This window comes from Tyto alba, unplaced genomic scaffold (genome assembly GCF_018691265.1).
Source record: "Tyto alba isolate M040663 unplaced genomic scaffold, T.alba_DEE_v4.0 Super-Scaffold_33, whole genome shotgun sequence".
Classification (NCBI taxonomy): domain Eukaryota; kingdom Metazoa; phylum Chordata; class Aves; order Strigiformes; family Tytonidae; genus Tyto; species Tyto alba.
In genome coordinates, this window is record NW_024881308.1 from 16,690,765 (window position 1) to 16,707,704 (window position 16,940).

Consider the following 16,940-nt stretch of genomic DNA (forward strand, 5'->3'; position numbering starts at 1 on the left):
GGGGAAGCTGCCCAGGGGGGCTCAGCATGAGCCCACAGCAGCGCGGGGTGAGCGGGCACGGGGCTGCGGAGGGCACGCGTGTGCCAGGATCCGCGTTACTGCTCTTGCTCCGAACACAGCGAGGCTGACAGCACGGCTGTTTGCTGGCTTTAATGAGGACGGGCTCGGTACGGTGACAAGGTAACAGAAATGATGGACCTGCTGAGCCAGGAAAGTGCTGGTGGTGGCCTGTCCTGGTGGAGACAGGCACGTGTGATGTCCTCCCGGTGGAATCGGCACCGAGCAGCTTGCACAAGGCAGAGGTGCTCAGCTTCGTGGCCTGACCCTGTGTTGGAGGTGGCTGCTGGGTCCTGACAGAGCTGCTGCTGAGCCCCGGCACGGTGGGTCCGGCCCTGAGCCTCACCCTGCACCGCTGCTGAGATGGGAAGGAATTCGGGGAGCTTTGCCAGCTCCCAGCACGGCGTGCCGAGCTTGGGCGGGGGCATGCCACGCAAACAGATCTACTTCTTTATTGTGCCCTGCAGAAACATCCCTGCTTCCTCCCCCAAAAAGAGCTCTTTGGCCTCGCAGGCTGCGGTGCCACACGTCACTTGGCAGCTACCCTGATGCTGGCGTACTCGGAGCAGGCTGCGCCGGGGCTCCGGCCGCGCTGCCGGGCTGCGGGCAGGGGCTGGAGATCGGCGTAGTGGATGTCATTGTCTTCCTTGCTGGTTTTCTGCAGAAGGGCACGCAAACGGTTAAGGCGGTCGCTAGGTAAATCTTGCAAAACCAAACACCCAAATGGCAGGTTGGAGCTGGGACGGCGGTGCCACGGCTGCACAGATGGCCCCGCGCCGTGGTGCGGAGCCTGCCAGGACCGGTGCTCACCCAACGCCCACCCTGGCCGCGGCGCCTTGCAGCGTCCCTGCGAGCCAGGGCATCAGCTCGGGATGCTCTTCCCCAAATTTACGGCTCACCCTTACCTGGCTGGGCAGATGTGAGCGCTCGGCATCCAGGATTTCGCTGCTGGGGGAAAGGACAGCCATCAGCCCTAAAGGAAGCCAGATCCCCTCCCCACCAAGCACAGCGCTCCTCAATTCCCCCCCTTGAATTTTAGCCGGGCTCTGTGGCACGTGGCCGCACACGACGTCCACGCCGCAGGCAGAGGGACAACACGGTGCCTGTGTGCCCGGGCCGGGCTCAGACACCACGGTGAGGGGCTGCAGGGAGGTCCCTGGCGCTGGGTGCTCCCCGCCACGTGCTCCCGTGAAACACAGAGAGAAGCAACGCGGCGCAGCGATGCGCCCGTGAGGAAAGGACCTTTCCTGGGGAAAATTACTGCTCCAGAGGACCAGGATAAGGCGGGTGGATAACGTGGTTTGCTCGTCTCAGGGTGCCCAAGAGGCGGTGGGTACAAACCTGGGGGTGCTGGGGGTCCCTGCACAGCACCGCAGTGGGATGGGCAAGAAGCTGCCCATGGCCACTGGCCTGGCCAGGCACTGGCTATCTGCCTCGCCTCTGTGCTTCCTCCTGTACATGCAAAAGACGATGAAGAGGCCGAGGAGGAGGAGGAAGCAGAGCATTACAGCTGCAGCCACCATGCTGGGAACCAGGGCTGCATCTGTGGAGATACAAGGCAGAGCGGGGAAGGGGTGGTGGGTGCAAGAGGCAGCACAGGACCCCGCTGTGGGCAGGATGGGGGCTGTGGGACGGGGTCCCCGGGAGCAGCGTCCTGCTGGGAGCCCCACTCACTGTGTACGGACACCACCGTGCCCTTTCCACGCTGGGACACCTCATCAGCACTGCCCAGCAATTTGCGGAACTTCACGCAGTAATAGGTGCCGGCATCCTCAGGTTGAACGTCGCTGATGCGGATGGTGAAGTCTGTGTTGGACCCATTCTCTGCCCTCGTCACGCGGGGGAAGGAGCCCGTCTGCTCATAAATGGTCTCGTTCCCGCTGCCCCAGCCCTTCAGCCACTTCACGGGGCCAACGAGGCCGCCCCCAGACGTGGTGCAGGTCAGGGTGAGCGTGTCCCCCGCTGCCACCGACACCTTGTCCTGGGGCTGCAGCAGCTCAAAGTCCTGACTCCCCTGGGCATCCACACCTGGGCACAGCGACAGGAGGATTTGGGGCTGAGCAACAGAGCGAGGCGAGGGTTTGCTCTGCTCACCCCGAGCGGCACGGGCAGAGCAGCCCCGGCTTGCTCCCAGTTTGCAGCAGCTCCGCTGAGAAATATCCCTGGGCACGGCAGAGACAAACCGCAGGCACTGGGAGCGGCGGGAGGCGGGTTCAAAATCAATAAAGGAGCAAAGTTGCATCCCCCTGTTGTGTCGTTAACAGGAGGCCCTGCGGGTGCTCGGAGGCCAGAGAGGTACAAAGGGGAATTCCTGGCAGGAAAAACTCCCAAAACTCCCCCAGCTGTTAAACATTAACACCTCCGCCCGGGTCAGCATGAGCCGGGGTTACTGGGGCTCTGAGAGGAATCGGGGTTCACAGCCCGGGGCGGTGAGCTGCCGGCTGAGCAGGGGTGTGCAGCCCCGGAGCCAAGCACAGACCCCCAAACCCCTCTGCCCCCAAACTCCTCTTGTCCTCTAGCCCCTCCTGCCCAAACCCCTCTTGCCTCCAAACTCCTCTTGTCCCCAAAGCCCTCCTGCCCCCAAACTCCTCTTGTCCCCAAACCCCTCTTGCCCCCCAACCCCTCTTGCCTCCAAACTCCTCTTGTTCCCAAGCCTCTCCTGCCCCTAACTCCCTCTTTCCCCCAAATCCCTCCTGCCCCCGAACTCCTCATGTCCCCAAACTCTTCTTGTCTCCAAACCCCTCTTGCCCCCAAACCCCTCCCTACCTTCGGCACCGGTTTGGGGACGGGGACGGGCTCAGCGCTGCACATCCCACCCGCTTTCCCCCCGCCATCCCCACGCAGCCCAAAAAGGCGGTGATCGCAAAAAAGCCGCCCCCCACCCCGATACTTTGCCGTCCTGCTCGCCGCCCCCCGCCCCGCTCCGGGGAGCAGCAGCCAGAGGGGCAGGGATGGGGGGGGGGAGGAGGTGGCGGGGGGCTGCCGCTGTGTGTGTCTGTGTCCCCCCACACCCCAGCACCCACCGGAGAGCCGCAGCGGGAGGAGGCTGAGCTGCCCGAGCAGGAGCCGAGCCGCGGCCATCGGCACTGCCCGACCCCGCGGGCTCCGGGCGAAGGAAAAGGAGAAGCTGCGCAGGAAATGGAGGCGAGCGGGCTGTTAACGCTTTTGGTGCCTGACCCACGGACGGGCGGGGCGGGGGGGGGGGGCAGCGGGGAAACCGGCCCCGAGGTTTCACCCCACCGAGGGCAGCGGCATCCGAGGGGTGCGCTGGGCAGCCCCCCCCCCCCCCCCCCCCCCCAGCTTCGGCTGCCCCACGGGACCCTCGGGGATGGCAGCCGCTGCCCCCCTCCATCCTGCTGACGAGGGTTGGGTGTCCCCACGGAGCCCCCGGGCCACGCGTGGGGGGAGCAGGATGGATCGGGGACCCTCTCGTCGGTTGCCCGGCGGCCGTGGCCCGTAGCCGTGGGGAGAGCTGGCCGGGACCAGGCTCGTGACGTGACACGGCGTGGACACTGCGGGGAAGCCTGACACTTGTGCGAAGGGTCTGTGGAGGAACTTGGGGGGTGGGGAGCCCCTTCCTTCCCCTTTGCTGGGAGAGAGTCCAGCACCCGGCCGAACCGAACCGAACCGAGCCGAGGCAAACTGAGCTGAGCTAAGTGCCTGGGGAGCAGGACATGGGAACCCCCACGGCTCCGGGGACGCGGGCGCTGCCTCTCGCCTGCCTGATGCTGCTCCTGCTCCGAGCCCCGGGTGAGTGGGGGCCCCGCAGAGCCCCAGCCCCCCTCCCACGGCACGCTCCCCCACGCTGCTGGCAGGGCAATCCTTCCCTGTGCCCGTGGGGTGGCTGGGGCTCTTCTCTCACTGCCTCCCTTCAACTTTTCTTTATCCCCAGCCAACGAGTTTGTTTTACTGCAGCATGTCCCAGGGGTCCCGGGCTCTCCCTGTCCTGCAGTCCCCAGCAGAGCTGGCTGCCCTGGGTGACAAGGGACGGGGGACAGCTCTCTGTCCCCTGCTCTGGGCTCAGGGCTGGGGGTCTGGTGACATCCTGTGCTGTTCGCTGGCTCCGGGGCCCCTTGTCAGCCCCAAATCCTCCTGTCGCTGTGCCCAGGTGTGGATGCCCAGGGGAGTCAGGACTTTGAGCTGCTGCAGCCCCAGGACAAGGTGTCGGTGGCAGCGGGGGACACGCTCACCCTGACCTGCACCATGTCCAGAGGCGGCCTCTTTGGCCCCGTGAAGTGGCTGAAGGGCTGGGGCAGCGGGAACGAGACCGTTTATGAGCAGACGGGCTCCTTCCCCCGCGTGACGAGGGCAGAGAATGGGTCCAACACAGACTTCACCATCCGCATCAGCGACGTTCAACCTGAGGATGCCGGCACCTATTACTGCGTGAAGTTCCGCAAATTGCTGGGCAGTGCTGATGAGGTGTTCCGGCGTGGAAAGGGCACGGTGGTGTCTGTGGATGGTGAGTGGGGCTCCCAGAGCAGCTCCCAGTGGGAACCAGCCCTGCTGGGTGCAGCCCCTGGCCCATCCCAGCCCGGTGGGCTCTGCTCTTGGGCTAGTGGGGATGGGGAAGGGGCTCGGGGGCCAGTCCCAGGAGGGGATCCTGTGGGCCGTCGTCCCTGGGTGCATCTGTGCCCCGTGGGTGACCCCGCTCCCCGGACTGATGGCCACACGCTTCGCCCCGTAGCCAACCCCACCCCGCTGGGTCCTGTCTGGGCCCACCTATAGTGTGGGGCCAGAGCAATCAGGGCTTTTCACCTGCACAATGCTCATATCCCCTGTCCCCACAGCAGGTGAGACCCTCCTGTCCAGCCCCATCCTGTGGCTTGGCATCCTGCTGGAGAAGGGGCTCCTCGGCGGCCTCCTCATCTTCCTCTTCAAGCGCAGGAGGCCGTGAGGATGGAAACACCGAGGTCACCGCCCCGTGTCAGCCCCTGGTTCCTCGGGGTTTGTCATGTGTATCTGGAAATAAAGGGCTGGGATGAACAGGCTGCTCGGGGCTGCTCCATGCTGCCAGGCCCAGCACCCTCCCCGCAGCAGGAGCTGGGGCAGCCGGGCAGCCCCTGGCTGCATCCCCAGGAGCGGCTGTGCCGCAAGACCCCCGGCGGGGCTCGGGGGGTGTCCCGGGGCTGGGCATGACCCATCCCCGGTGCTTGGCTCTGCCCATCCCAGTTCCCAGCCCTGCCTGTTCCAGCCCCCGGCCCTGCACTCCCAGCCCCCCGGCCCTGCACTCCCGGCCCCCGGCCCTGCACTCCCGGCCCCCGGCCCTGCACTCCCGGCCCCCGGCCCTGCACTCCCGGCCCCCGGCCCTGCACTCCCGGCCCCCAGGCCCTGCACTCCCGGCCCCCAGGCCCCGGCCCTGCACTCCCAGGCCCCGGCCCTGCACTCCCGGCCCCCGGCCCTGCACTCCGGCCCCGGCCCTGCACTCCCGGGCCCCCGGCCCTGCACTCCCGGGCCCCCGGCCCTGCACTCCCGGGCCCCCGGCCCTGCACTCCCGGGCCCCCGGCCCTGCACTCCCGGGCCCCCGGCCCTGCACTCCCGGCCCCCAGGCCCTGCACTCCCGGCTCCCGGCCCTGCACTCCCGGCCCCCAGGCCCTGCACTCCCGGCCCCCGGCCCTGCACTCCCGGCCCCAGGCCCTGCACTCCCGGCCCCCGGCCCTGCACTCCCAGGCCCCCGGCCCTGCACTCCCGGCCCTTCACTCCCGGCCCCCGGCCCTGCACTCCCGGCCCCCGGCCCTGCACTCCCGGCCCCCGGCCCTGCACTCCCGGCCCCCGGCCCTGCACTCCCGGCCCCCAGGCCCCGGCCCTGCACTCCCAGGCCCCGGCCCTGCACTCCCGGCCCCCGGCCCTGCACTCCCGGCCCCCGGCCCTGCACTCCGGCCCCCGGCCCTGCACTCCCGGCCCCCGGCCCTGCACTCCCGGGCCCCCGGCCCTGCACTCCCGGGCCCCCGGCCCTGCACTCCCGGCCCCCGGCCCTGCACTCCCGGCCCCCGGCCCTGCACTCCCAGGCCCCCGGCCCTGCACTCCCGGCCCCCAGGCCCTGCACTCCCGGCTCCCGGCCCTGCACTCCCGGCCCCCAGGCCCTGCACTCCCGGCCCCAGGCCCTGCACTCCCGGCCCCCGGCCCTGCACTCCCGGCCCCAGGCCCTGCACTCCCGGCCCCCGGCCCTGCACTCCCAGGCCCCCGGCCCTGCACTCCCGGCCCTGCACTCCCGGCCCCCGGCCCTGCACTCCCGGCCCCCGGCCCTGCACTCCCGGCCCCCGGCCCTGCACTCCCGGCCCCCGGCCCTGCACTCCCGGCCCCCGGCCCTGCACTCCCGGCCCCCGGCCCTGCACTCCCGGCCCCCGGCCCTGCACTCCCGGCCCCCGGCCCTGCACTCCCGGCCCCCGGCCCTGCACTCCCGGCCCCCGGCCCTGCACTCCCGGCCCCCAGGCCCCGGCCCTGCACTCCCAGGCCCCGGCCCTGCACTCCCGGCCCCCGGCCCTGCACTCCCGGCCCCCGGCCCTGCACTCCCGGCCCCCAGGCCCCGGCCCTGCACTCCCAGGCCCCGGCCCTGCACTCCCGGCCCCCGGCCCTGCACTCCCGGCCCCCGGCCCTGCACTCCCGGCCCCCGGCCCTGCACTCCCGGCCCCCGGCCCTGCACTCCCGGCCCCCAGGCCCCGGCCCTGCACTCCCAGGCCCCGGCCCTGCACTCCCGGCCCCCGGCCCTGCACTCCCGGCCCCCGGCCCTGCACTCCCGGCCCCCGGCCCTGCACTCCCAGCTCCCGGCTCTGTCCGTCCCAGTGCCCGGCGCGGCGCATCGCACCTCCGGTCCGCCAGGGGCCGCTGTGACGCCTCAGGGCGGTGCGCCGTTGCCGTGCTGTGTTTCCGCCCGGGAGCGTTTCGCGGCGCACGCGGGGCGGGGCGGGGCGGGGCGGGGCTGGCGCGGGCGCCGGCGGGCTTTGGCTGCTGCACCGCGGCAAGATGGCGGACAGGGAGGAGGCGCTGAGGGAGTTTGTGGCCGTGACTGGCGTCGAGGAGGAGCGGGCGCGCTTCTTCCTGGAGTCCGCCGGCTGGGACCTCCAGGTAGCCCCGCCGCCGTCCCGCTCCCCTCCGCCGTCTCCGTCCGGGCTCGGTGGCGGGGCCGCGGCCGTGGCGGCGGCGGGGGCTGCGGCCCTGGAGGCCGTGGCGGCGGCGGGGGGGAGCGCTGGGCCGGCGGCTCGGCCTCCTGCGGGCTCAGGCCAAGCCCCGCGGCTGTTCCCCAAGTCCCCGGCCCGTCGTCGGGCTGCGAGGGTCGGGCTCGGCCGGTGCCCCGCGTCTGGGGGCTGCTTGGGGCCGGAGCCCGGCCTGGTGCTCTCGTTAATTCGAACATAGCTCGTGTCTGGCACAGGGTGAGGAACCGCCGGGTTCTGGGTTTTGCCGGGCTTGCATAGATTTTCCTTGAACGCTCTCCTGGTTGTTAGTGCAGCATTGTGCATAGTGCCCCAGCCACCCCCAAATTAAGGGGAGATCGGCCACCACTCTGACCTGCTCCTGGCTCTAGCAGTGTTAAACTCAGAGTCTAAAAAGCAGCTGTTTCACAACAGTAATTTTAGCATAAGCCCTGTAGAAATTTTGGGTGTCCTGGCGGGGAAGTTGCTCTGGCTTACCCGTACTGGTGAGTCTCCTGCCATAACAGAGCCAAACATCAGAAGCTGACAAAGCCTCCTCTTTGCTGGGACCCCCAAATAGGGGAATTACATGAAACATCTTTAGTGTTGATGTGCCTTAGGAGGTCCAGTGCGACAGAAGCTTCAGCCTGGTGGTTTGTGTGTGGTCTTGCCGTTGTTCTGGCATGTTTGCTCTCGTCCTGACACGTATTCCTCCCCAGATTGCGCTGGCCAGTTTCTACGAGGACGGGGGTGATGAGGACATTCTGACCCTTCCCCAGCCGACACCCAGCTCTATATCCAGAGGCACTGCACCCAGGTGAGGAGGGAGCTTGTAAACCTGACAGCGAAAACTGTGTGAAAACGCGAGGTCTGTCTAAAGCATCAGTGCTTTAATTTTCAGGAGAAATAGTTCTGTGTTTAGATCTGCTTCGTGTCGTATGGCTCCCTAGAAATTGTGAAAACCTCAGCGTTTATACATCGTAAGCACAGGTGCTACTGCACAGCTAATCCAAAGATCAGTGAGGATAACTTGCCTCGTTGGTCTGGAAAAACTTGATTTGTCTTTTGATGTTAGAAGACAGTCAGTTGGTGATGCTTTAATTTGAGCAGGTTGTATCTCCACGGGAAAAATCTGCTCTTTTGTGTGACATCTGATCTGATCAAGTTGAGCATTTACAAAAAGAAGTTAATTTTGCCTTAGCAAATCCCTGTGCCGTAGGGAAACACTAGCCAGGTTTAAAGAGGAGTTACTGCCCATGTAGTGAAGGAGAAGCGCTCTCAGTTCAGGCTTTGGTGAATGAAGTCCATATCACAGAAGAACCCCGTTTCAGTTCGGATCACAGCTAACAGCCTCGGCAGAAACAAGAGGGGAAGGATGTGGAGGCTGGACTGTCCTAGAAGAGAAACCTCTGCTTGTGCAGGTTCGGAGGCAGCAGCTTTTTGGAAGAGGCGACAAAATCCAGTACAGGAGCAAGGAAGGTGAAGACTCGCTGCTTTTTCTGTGGCTGCAGCCACTGTCTCTGCCTCCTCCAGTGCCCCTGCTCTGGTTTTCCATTGGTGTAGCTGGCAGAGAGGTCCAAGAGCTCAGTTCCCCCCTCGGTTCCACCAGTGCTGACCTGTCATTTCATAGAGCAGTGAATCAGACCCTAAAAGTAGAACGGGGTCAACTGAACTGCTGCGTTCGGGAGCTTTTGTTTATGTGGTTGAAATGTGTCACGAGCCTGACGTACTTCTCCGATTGACTTTTGCAGTGACCACAGAGTAACGTCGTTTAGAGACCTTGTTCATGCGCAGGAGGATGATGATGAAGAGGAGGAGGGACAGCGGTAAGTTTCCAGTTAAAGACTTAAAACCCGGGTGTTCATCCCTGCCCTTTTGTGATGGCTTACCACCTGTGTACAGGGTTTTTTAAAAAGCAGATTTAAGTCGAAATGAAATTCCTGTAGTGAAAAATCTCAGGTTTGACACGGAAAGGTTGGTCAGTGCAACGTCTGTGCACAGGCACGTGCTCAGCATGGCCGGATAAGCAGCAGTTTTCATTGCTGAATTGTGCTGTTGAGAGAAAGCCTGAGGCAGGATGTGGAAGCCCTCGGCTAAGAACAGAAAAAAGCCCAGATCATAATTTGTGGCCACAGAGAACGGAAATGTGGGAATAATGCAGTGATTGGTTTTCTTTCAGCTTGAGGTTTTGGGGGTGTTTTGGTTGGGGTTTTTGGTTTGGGTTGGTTTTTTTTTTGAAGCGCTGCTTAAGGGTAATGTAATGGAGTGTGGAGGTGGAAAGAAAAATGTAGGTCCCCTTTCCAGTGGGAACATGGCATGCTAGTGGGAAAGTCATCTACGATGTCAGCTGTAAGTAGCTAAATACCCTTCAGGTCAGCAGGCAAGGTAATTTGAAGGGAAGTGATGTGTCTTAAGGTGGATCAGTCTAGGTAGACTGCCTGGTCTTCTGCAAACAGAAGTGAGCTGGCTCTGGAGGTGTTACAAGCCATCTGGAAGCTCATAAACCTGGTCTTCCAGAAGTGCTTAATTGCACTTCACCTACTGTGCACTAATTGCTTCCTGTTCAGATCTGTCCTGTATGTGGTGATCTTTCAGCGTGGCATGCGCATGTGCCTTCCCTCAAAATACCAGTTAGATGTTGCCCATCTTCCATCTGACAGGTCAGAGACTTGCTGGAAGCCTTGTTCAGCTTGCTAATACAGCTGGTACTGGCATTTGAGACTGAGCCTTGTCAGTCTGGACTGTTTCTCTTGCTAGATCAAAGAGTTGTCATCACTTTATTGCTGTTGATCAATGGATAATTTTACAGTGAGTGACATAAAAAGAAAGTCTCTGCAGTACAGGAACTTGTAAGTGGCTACAGTAGGAGATCCACTAGTAGTAGCTAATCTTTGTAGATCCACGCTGTACAAAAATTAACTGAATCCTGAGATAAAACCGCTGGGTCATGTCACATGCGTCTCCTGGAGAAGCAGCGGTCCAGTCTTGCCCAGAAGTCGTGTGCTTTCCGTTAGGTTTTATGCCGGCGGCTCGGAGAGAAGTGGACAGCAGATTGTTGGTCCTCCGAGGAAGAAGAGTCCCAACGAGCTGGTGGAGGATCTGTTCAAGGGAGCAAAGGAGCACGGGGCGGTGGCGGTCGATCGGACGGCCAAGAGCGGTGGCGAGACGAGCAAGCCTAAAGTGAGGAGTGATGAGTTGTTCTCCCTTCCGCTCCCCCTTTCAGTTCAGGCTCCCACCGTGGCAGCTCTTTGATACTGTGGAGTCCTGGAGTGATCTTAAAAGGACAGCTCAGTCTGGACTCCTCTCATACTGCAGCTCCCAATTTATGTGTCACAGTGGCAAGAAAAGCCACTTTCTTGTGCCATATTTATTAACCTGTTCAAGCTGGTCGCTGTGCCTGCAGGACAGTAGGTGTTGCTCATGCCATGAAGCCCCCCTGTTCATCCATAACGGTGGTGGGGAAAGGGAAGCAAGCTGCCTTGGTCATTCTGTAACCTCTTTGCTTCTCTCTCTTGCAGCCCTTTGCAGGAGGAGGGTATCGCCTCGGGGCTACTCCAGAGGAGGAGTCTGCTTATGTGGCAGGAGAGAGGAGACAGAACTCTGCTCAGGACGTGAGTTTTTCTCTTATTCTGTTTTGTAGATGTCACCCGAGGGATTTCTCTGCTGTAGCTACCCAGCTTGCGAGCCCAGAGAGTTACAAAGTTCGACAGAAGTATGGTAAATCCTGCTTCTCGTGGGATTTGTGATTAGAAAATAATAGATGCTTGGGTCTTGGGTAAACAGTTTTCTGATGAACTTTTAATTAAGAATCTGAGCGTTCCTTAGAAGTGGGGATTGTGAAAAGGAGTGTGCAAAGAGCACTGGGCGATTAACTCTTCTTTATCCGTTGAAGAGATGTGGAGCTAACAGCATCAATGCAAGATTCTCTCGTGCTTGGCTTGTGACCAAATACCCAGCTAGGCCATGATGAGAGCTCTTGGTTTAGCATTGTCTTGGCTTTTCAACCATATTTACCAAAAAGGGGTCTGTGGTGCTGCCTTCTAGGAATTGATATGTGACCGTTACATAGCCAGAGCTTTTGGTTTTCCCTAAACCCAGAGGACCCTGGCTGGAATGTTTTCTGCACCTTGAAATTCCTCTGCCAGTCAGGAGCTTTGCACTTTGTGGCCGGTTATTGTTCTTACTAAGATGTTTCAGCGAGGCCGATTGTTGTTTGGGGGCTGCTGCAGGTGCACGTTGTACTGAAGCTCTGGAAAAGTGGATTCAGTCTGGACAGCGGAGAACTGAGGAGCTACCAGGATCCATCCAACGCCCAGTTTCTTGATGATATCCGCAGAGGGTATGTACTGACAGTGGGGAGAAGGAGCAGCTGTTTTCTGAAACGCAGGCCTTTGTGGAATCCAGGATGCCAAATCAATGGCACATTCCACCTGAGCTCTCTTATAAGAGCTAGATGCTTAATTACAGAAACTGTGGGAGGGCAGATTTGAACATTTCCCTTATATAAATGGGTGGTGGCTTTGGTTTGTCTGAGGTCTTGAGAATCTGAAGTGAACAAACAGACTTTCGTATTTGGGCTGAGAATTTCTGATGCATTGTGTCACTCCAGGTGAGGGCCGGGGAAAAGTAACCTTTAATTTGTGCCTGTTAGTGGAGAGGTGTGCAGCTGCCCTGTTAACGAAGCGAGGGCTCACTGCTGAGTCCTGAAATTCCAGAGGTCTATGGCTGGTACTTTTTCTCTGCGCTTTCCTAACTTGCTTCTTTAGGCAGCTGCCTTAGGACACTCTCTTTGCAGGGAAGTCCCGGCAGAGCTGCGCAGGTTAGCACGGGGCGGGCAGGTGAACCTGGATATGGAGGATCACCGTGATGAGGAGTATGTGAAGCCTAAAAGTGTCTTCAAAGCTTTTACTGGAGAAGGACAGAAGCTGGGCAGGTGAGAAGACAGCAGTGCTGGTTTGCTGCGTGTATGATGCGAGAGAGTCACTCGAGAGTTGAGCCTTTCGATTAATCTTTCTGAAGAAAAGGCACTCGGCGCCTGCGGTGTGTGAGGTGTTCTGCTAAGAGAGGAAATGGGGCTGACTGGTGTGTGCTGGGAGCTGGCTCAGCCTTTCTGTGGCAGCAGGCGGATCCCTGGTTTGGAACCACCACGGTATGTCACGTGGAAGCAGTGTTTCCAAGTTGCACTGCCCCTGCTTCTGCGTGAAGACCCGTGATGGGGTGCTCCAGAGGGACATGGCAGGGGAGACGTTCTAGACAAGTTCCTGCTGACCAACTGACTCTTAAATTCTCGCCTCCAGCTTGCGTTGGTGTCTCTTTGACTGGGAGCCCTGGTAGCTGGGCCCAGCAGGCGATAAGCTCACTGCCTGACTCCTGGCACCCTGCAGCCAGGAGAGTCGTTCGGTTTTTAACAGCTTGCCTTGCATCTCCCTGTTCTCAGCACCGCGCCCCAGGTGATGGGCACCAGCTCGCCAGCCCAGCAGGCAGAGAACGAAGCCAAAGCCAGTTCTGCCATCGCTATTAATGAGTCGGAGCCCATCACCAACATCCAAATCCGGCTCGCTGACGGTGGGCGACTGGTCCAGAAGTTTAACCACAATCACAGGTACAAACTCAACAGGAAACACAGGTTACTCATGGGGAAGGCCTGAATGACGCTGCAGACTGTGCAGAGGTGGAGCAGATGTTAAAATCCGGGCTAGCCTGCTAAAGAGAGCTCTGGGGATCCTTCTGTATAGGTGAAGAGGAATAAAATTATTGTGGGGTTTTACGGTGGTTGTTAACTGTTAGAAGGATAGGATTGGCTTTCCAAATAGTGATGGATTATAGCCAGTGATACTGCACCCGGGAGCTTCAGTATTGTCAGCAGAACTTTCCTTAATGTCACCTGTTAAAAACCTGTATCCCTTCTAAGGGCTTTAGAAACTGTTAGATGATAGGAACTCGGTTCAGTTATTCTGACTCCTCAGGTCGGAATTCTCTACTGGGCTGTTCCCCTGCCTAGTGGAGCACCAAGGGAGGGTGCTCCTCCAGCAGCTCAGTTCCCTTGGGTGAGCAGAGCGGGCTTATACACCCTGCTGTGTCATTAGACTTCTCTCCCAAAGTCCTCACCTGCCTGATCTCGGAGAGTGCGGCCACTTGTTTATACTCGTTCCTCCAGTTTCTAGAAGAGAATGAAGCATGATGCAAAAAGTTAGAAAAAACCCCCTCCTGCAGTCGGGTTCAGGAAATAGATCCAGTGTCGCTGTCGTGGCTGCTCGTGGGAGTTGAGATCGTCTGGGTTATGCCGCGTGTGATGAGCTGTCGCTTAGAGCAGCTAGAGTCAAGCAATTTGTGAATCTGTTCATCTCAAAGGGTTCAGAAGCTTTCGATATCAGATAGCTGCCTGACAACACAGACGTTCCCGTTGGGCACTGTAAAAGAACATTTAGCTGTAAGCCTTTAGCCCGTAAAGCAGCTTGTGGTGTTTCACTAAACGGGAGCCTACGGAGGAGTAGCTAAAATCTGAATTGTCTGGCTGTGGCCTCTACTGTTAGCTGAAAACCAAGTGCAGCGACTGCAGGGTTGCACGCTCTGCAAAGGGTGACTTGAGGCTGTTCCGCGCGTTTATACAGGACGTTCAGTAACAGAATCACCCTCGTGTGTTTGATCCCTTTGGACAGGATCCGCGACATCCGGCTCTTCATAGTAGATGCCCGGCCAGCGATGGCTGCCACCAGTTTCGTCCTCATGACCACCTTCCCAAATAAAGAGCTGACTGATGAGAACCAAACCCTGAAGGAGGCCAACCTGCTCAATGCTGTCATTGTTCAGCGGCTAACATAAAGGAACCCACCCCGGGCACACGCCCGCCTGCAGCGCGCATGCGCCGTCTCATCCTGTGCGTGCACCTGCGCCGTGCAACACGGGCTCGCATCTACTCGTAGCTCTGGGTTCTTAGGTCTTGGTTGGACTTTTTTTTTTTTTCTCTTTAGTTGCATTTCCCATGTTTTTTTTTTTTTGTTTTGTTTTGTTTTGGTTTTTTTTGTTTTGTTTTTCCGTGATGATGATCAGTGGACTTTAAAATAAATAAACGAAACCAAGCCATTTTTGAAAGGAGCCGCAGCCTATTGTGCCACAAATTCTCCCACGAGAGTTCAGTTACCTTTGTGGATTGCGTTACTGCGCTCTTTAGAGGGGAGGAAGGTAAGGGGGAAGGGAGCTCCCAGGGAGCAGTTTCCATCCGTGTCAATTGGCTGCTTATCACAATCTTTTTGCTCTTCCCTCTCCTCCAGGGACTGCTGCAAAGTACTCCCTTTATTTTCGCGCATTAAATACAAACTATACGAGAACAGGTGATCTGATTGTCAGGATAATGGTTACACTACTGTAAAAGCGTTGTGGGGGGAAGTCTTTGTGAAACAGCTGTTGCTCAGTGTGGGGAAAACTCCGATGTGTATGTGCAGGTGCAAGGTTTAACGCTCTTCTTGGGCTTTTCCGGAAAGTCCTGACGTTCCTTCCCTCAGCAGAACCCGCAGGGGCGTTCGTTGCAGCACCCGCCTGCTCTGCCTGCACTTTCTCCAGCAGTCCAGGCTGCAGTTTTTAATTTGCTGTATTGCATTTCTCTGAGAAACCCTGCTGCTGACTTTTTCTTTCCAGGAAGGCACAAAGCTGAATCAGCGTGAAGTGACTGAAAGTAAAAGGCAAACAGTCCGTATTACCGGAAAGCAAGTTTTATTTTAGGAGGTGAATTATTGATACGATGGAAACAGGTGGGAAAAACTCAAGGCTGTAGTACCCTTTGATTTATTTCCTCTCCTGCTGAGGACTAACACAGCTGAACACCTGGAATTCCTCCAGCTTTGGTCTGTGCTGCTGGCGGTGTTTCGGGCTCAGGTCTCCGTATCTTTGAACAGAATCCTGCGGGTGAATTCGTTACACCTTAGACATGAGGGACCCCTAGTGCTGCTGCTGCTGCAGTGTCACGCATATGAGTTGCCACCCAGCGTTGGGCCACGATGGTTTTGCAGTGCCCCACAGCATGCTCGTTGCCCCCTGGCCCCAGGCTTGGGAGCGGTGCTGGATCCATGGCCCGGAGCTGCGCCGCACCCGGCCCCTCTCCCTTTGCCTGAGGTCGGGTTGCCTGGGTCACGCTGGAGCCCCCCAGCAGCCACCCCCTTCCTCAGCCACCCCCTTCCTCGGTGCTCCCGAGCTTCCAGGCCCTCACCTCGGGGCGAGCGGAGAACCAGGGACGGGCAAGCTTGGGGAGGGAGGGCTGGCAGGTTGGGCAGGTTCGGCACGAGAAACTCGCTTGGCTGCCTCTATTAATAGAAAACTTCAGGAGTAGATACCAGACCTTAGCAAGGGCGTTTTTACAACAGTTTCTCAACCGAGAGCTGAAGTAAATCCCATTTTTCATTATTAAATGGATATATAATGTGCGTAACAACAAAATTGTAAATTATTGTGAAAATTGCCATTAAAAGCCCACAAAATTGGAAAACAGCGTTTGACCCTTTCTAATAACGGCTGCCATCTGTTCTCGTCTTTTGGGTGATGTGCATGCGGATGTCTTCTCTCACTGCTTTGGGTTGCTCTGCCAGCAGGCTTCCCAGTGCTGAGCTGTCTTCAGCTCAATGAGATTAAAAATCTCAGCAGCGTTTTTAAAGATCTTTTCTGACAGGTGAACTCGGGGTTTGCCTGTCTGCGTCACCTGACGATGTACATTACGACCGCTTAATCATGTGTGAACCGGTACAGAGAGAATTCGGAAAGGGAATTTCCCTCTGAGCTAAATATGGGCACGACTGCCTCGTGGGAAGTCACTCATTTTCATTGTTTGTCTGAGGAGTTGTTGCATCCTGATCTTTTCCACGTCTGCCGTTTTGGGGACCCGGGACAACATCTTCCAGAGTGCTGGACAGGATGATCCACAGAGCCAGAAAAAAAAAAAAGGAGTTTTAACAGAAAGAGCACAAATAATTTGTCTCTTGCTTCTGCCCAGGTTAGCCAGTGGCATCGGAGGACGGAGGTGGTGACCAGCCGGCGGCCGCAGCCTTTGCCTGGACGAGCTGCCCACGTCGGGGCCTCCGGATGAAAAGAAGGTTGGCAGCAAGACACAGCTCTGGCTGCCCACCTCCAGGATCTTGTCGCGCAGATTCTGCTCGCCAACGGGCAGTTTCCCATCTAGGTTTACCCCCCAGCTCCTTGTTGCCAGTGGGATAGAAAGGTGGTAAATTCGGGGTGGGGGGTGGGGGGGTGTTTCCAGGCTCGGAAGGCGTTTTTCTGCCAGGAAAAGCGAATTTTCCCCGGAGCCGGAGGGTGGCAGTGCTGCAGAGAAGCCGCTCTCCACCTTGAAGGCTCCTGCTGAGCAACTCCCCGACGTCTGCGGGGACCTGCGCCTTGTGGGCCCCTCTGGGACGCTGCTGCCGCCGCCTCCTTCCTCTGATTCTCTTCTTGGGTTTTGTTTTTGTGAGTAATGAGCAGTCCTTATCTCCTGGCGAGCAGGATCGGCTCTGCCCGGCCACCAGGCCATCTGGAGTGTGCCTGAGTGGAGTGCTGAAGCGGTACCGGTAGCCAAAGCTGAGAAAAGAGCCTGTGGAACAAACTGGAAGCAATGTATGCACAATCTCCTCTATTAAACTGTCATCTTCTGCGAGCTGGTAGAACATTTCACTTTAAAATAAGCTATAAAGCAAAAATGACAGCCAGGCTAATTAATGGGGAAGGGATTAAAAAAAACAACCAACCAACCAACCAAACACAAACAAAAAAACA

At 58.9% G+C, this 16,940-nt stretch overlaps 3 protein-coding genes across 5 annotated transcripts; 2 read left to right on the plus strand and 1 right to left on the minus strand.

The window, feature by feature from the left end:
- Positions 1-135: 135 nt before the first annotated feature.
- On the minus strand, positions 136-3,198 carry LOC122154154 (signal-regulatory protein beta-1-like). Of its 2 annotated transcripts, none has more exons than XM_042800988.1 (5): positions 3,081-3,198; positions 1,732-2,085; positions 1,399-1,600; positions 963-1,002; positions 136-715 (listed from the first exon to the last, which is right to left on the minus strand). In XM_042800988.1, the coding sequence occupies exons 1-5, from the start codon at positions 3,136-3,138 to the stop codon at positions 587-589; spliced, it is 783 nt and encodes a 260-aa protein (XP_042656922.1). In that variant the 5' UTR covers positions 3,139-3,198; the 3' UTR covers positions 136-586. The 2 variants fall into 2 exon arrangements, with proteins under 2 accessions (XP_042656922.1, XP_042656921.1); XM_042800987.1 differs by having other exon boundaries at positions 963-1,005.
- Positions 3,199-3,293: 95 nt separating this feature from the next.
- LOC116959306 (signal-regulatory protein beta-1-like) lies at positions 3,294-5,043 on the plus strand. 2 transcript variants are annotated; one of them, XM_032983477.2, is made up of 3 exons: positions 3,294-3,807; positions 4,166-4,519; positions 4,851-5,043. In XM_032983477.2, exons 1-3 carry the CDS (start codon positions 3,732-3,734, stop codon positions 4,952-4,954), a joined length of 534 nt encoding a protein of 177 aa, XP_032839368.2. In that variant the 5' UTR covers positions 3,294-3,731; the 3' UTR covers positions 4,955-5,043. The 2 variants fall into 2 exon arrangements, with proteins under 2 accessions (XP_032839368.2, XP_032839366.2); XM_032983475.2 differs by having other exon boundaries at positions 3,317-3,807; positions 4,848-5,043.
- A 1,937-nt stretch (positions 5,044-6,980) lies between these two features.
- NSFL1C (NSFL1 cofactor) lies at positions 6,981-15,666 on the plus strand. Its single transcript, XM_042801164.1, has 9 exons — positions 6,981-7,122; positions 7,907-8,004; positions 8,939-9,013; positions 10,202-10,367; positions 10,706-10,798; positions 11,417-11,526; positions 11,983-12,120; positions 12,625-12,789; positions 13,847-15,666. Exons 1-9 carry the CDS (start codon positions 7,021-7,023, stop codon positions 14,007-14,009), a joined length of 1,110 nt encoding a protein of 369 aa, XP_042657098.1. The 5' UTR covers positions 6,981-7,020; the 3' UTR covers positions 14,010-15,666.
- The last annotated feature ends 1,274 nt before the right edge of the window (positions 15,667-16,940 follow it).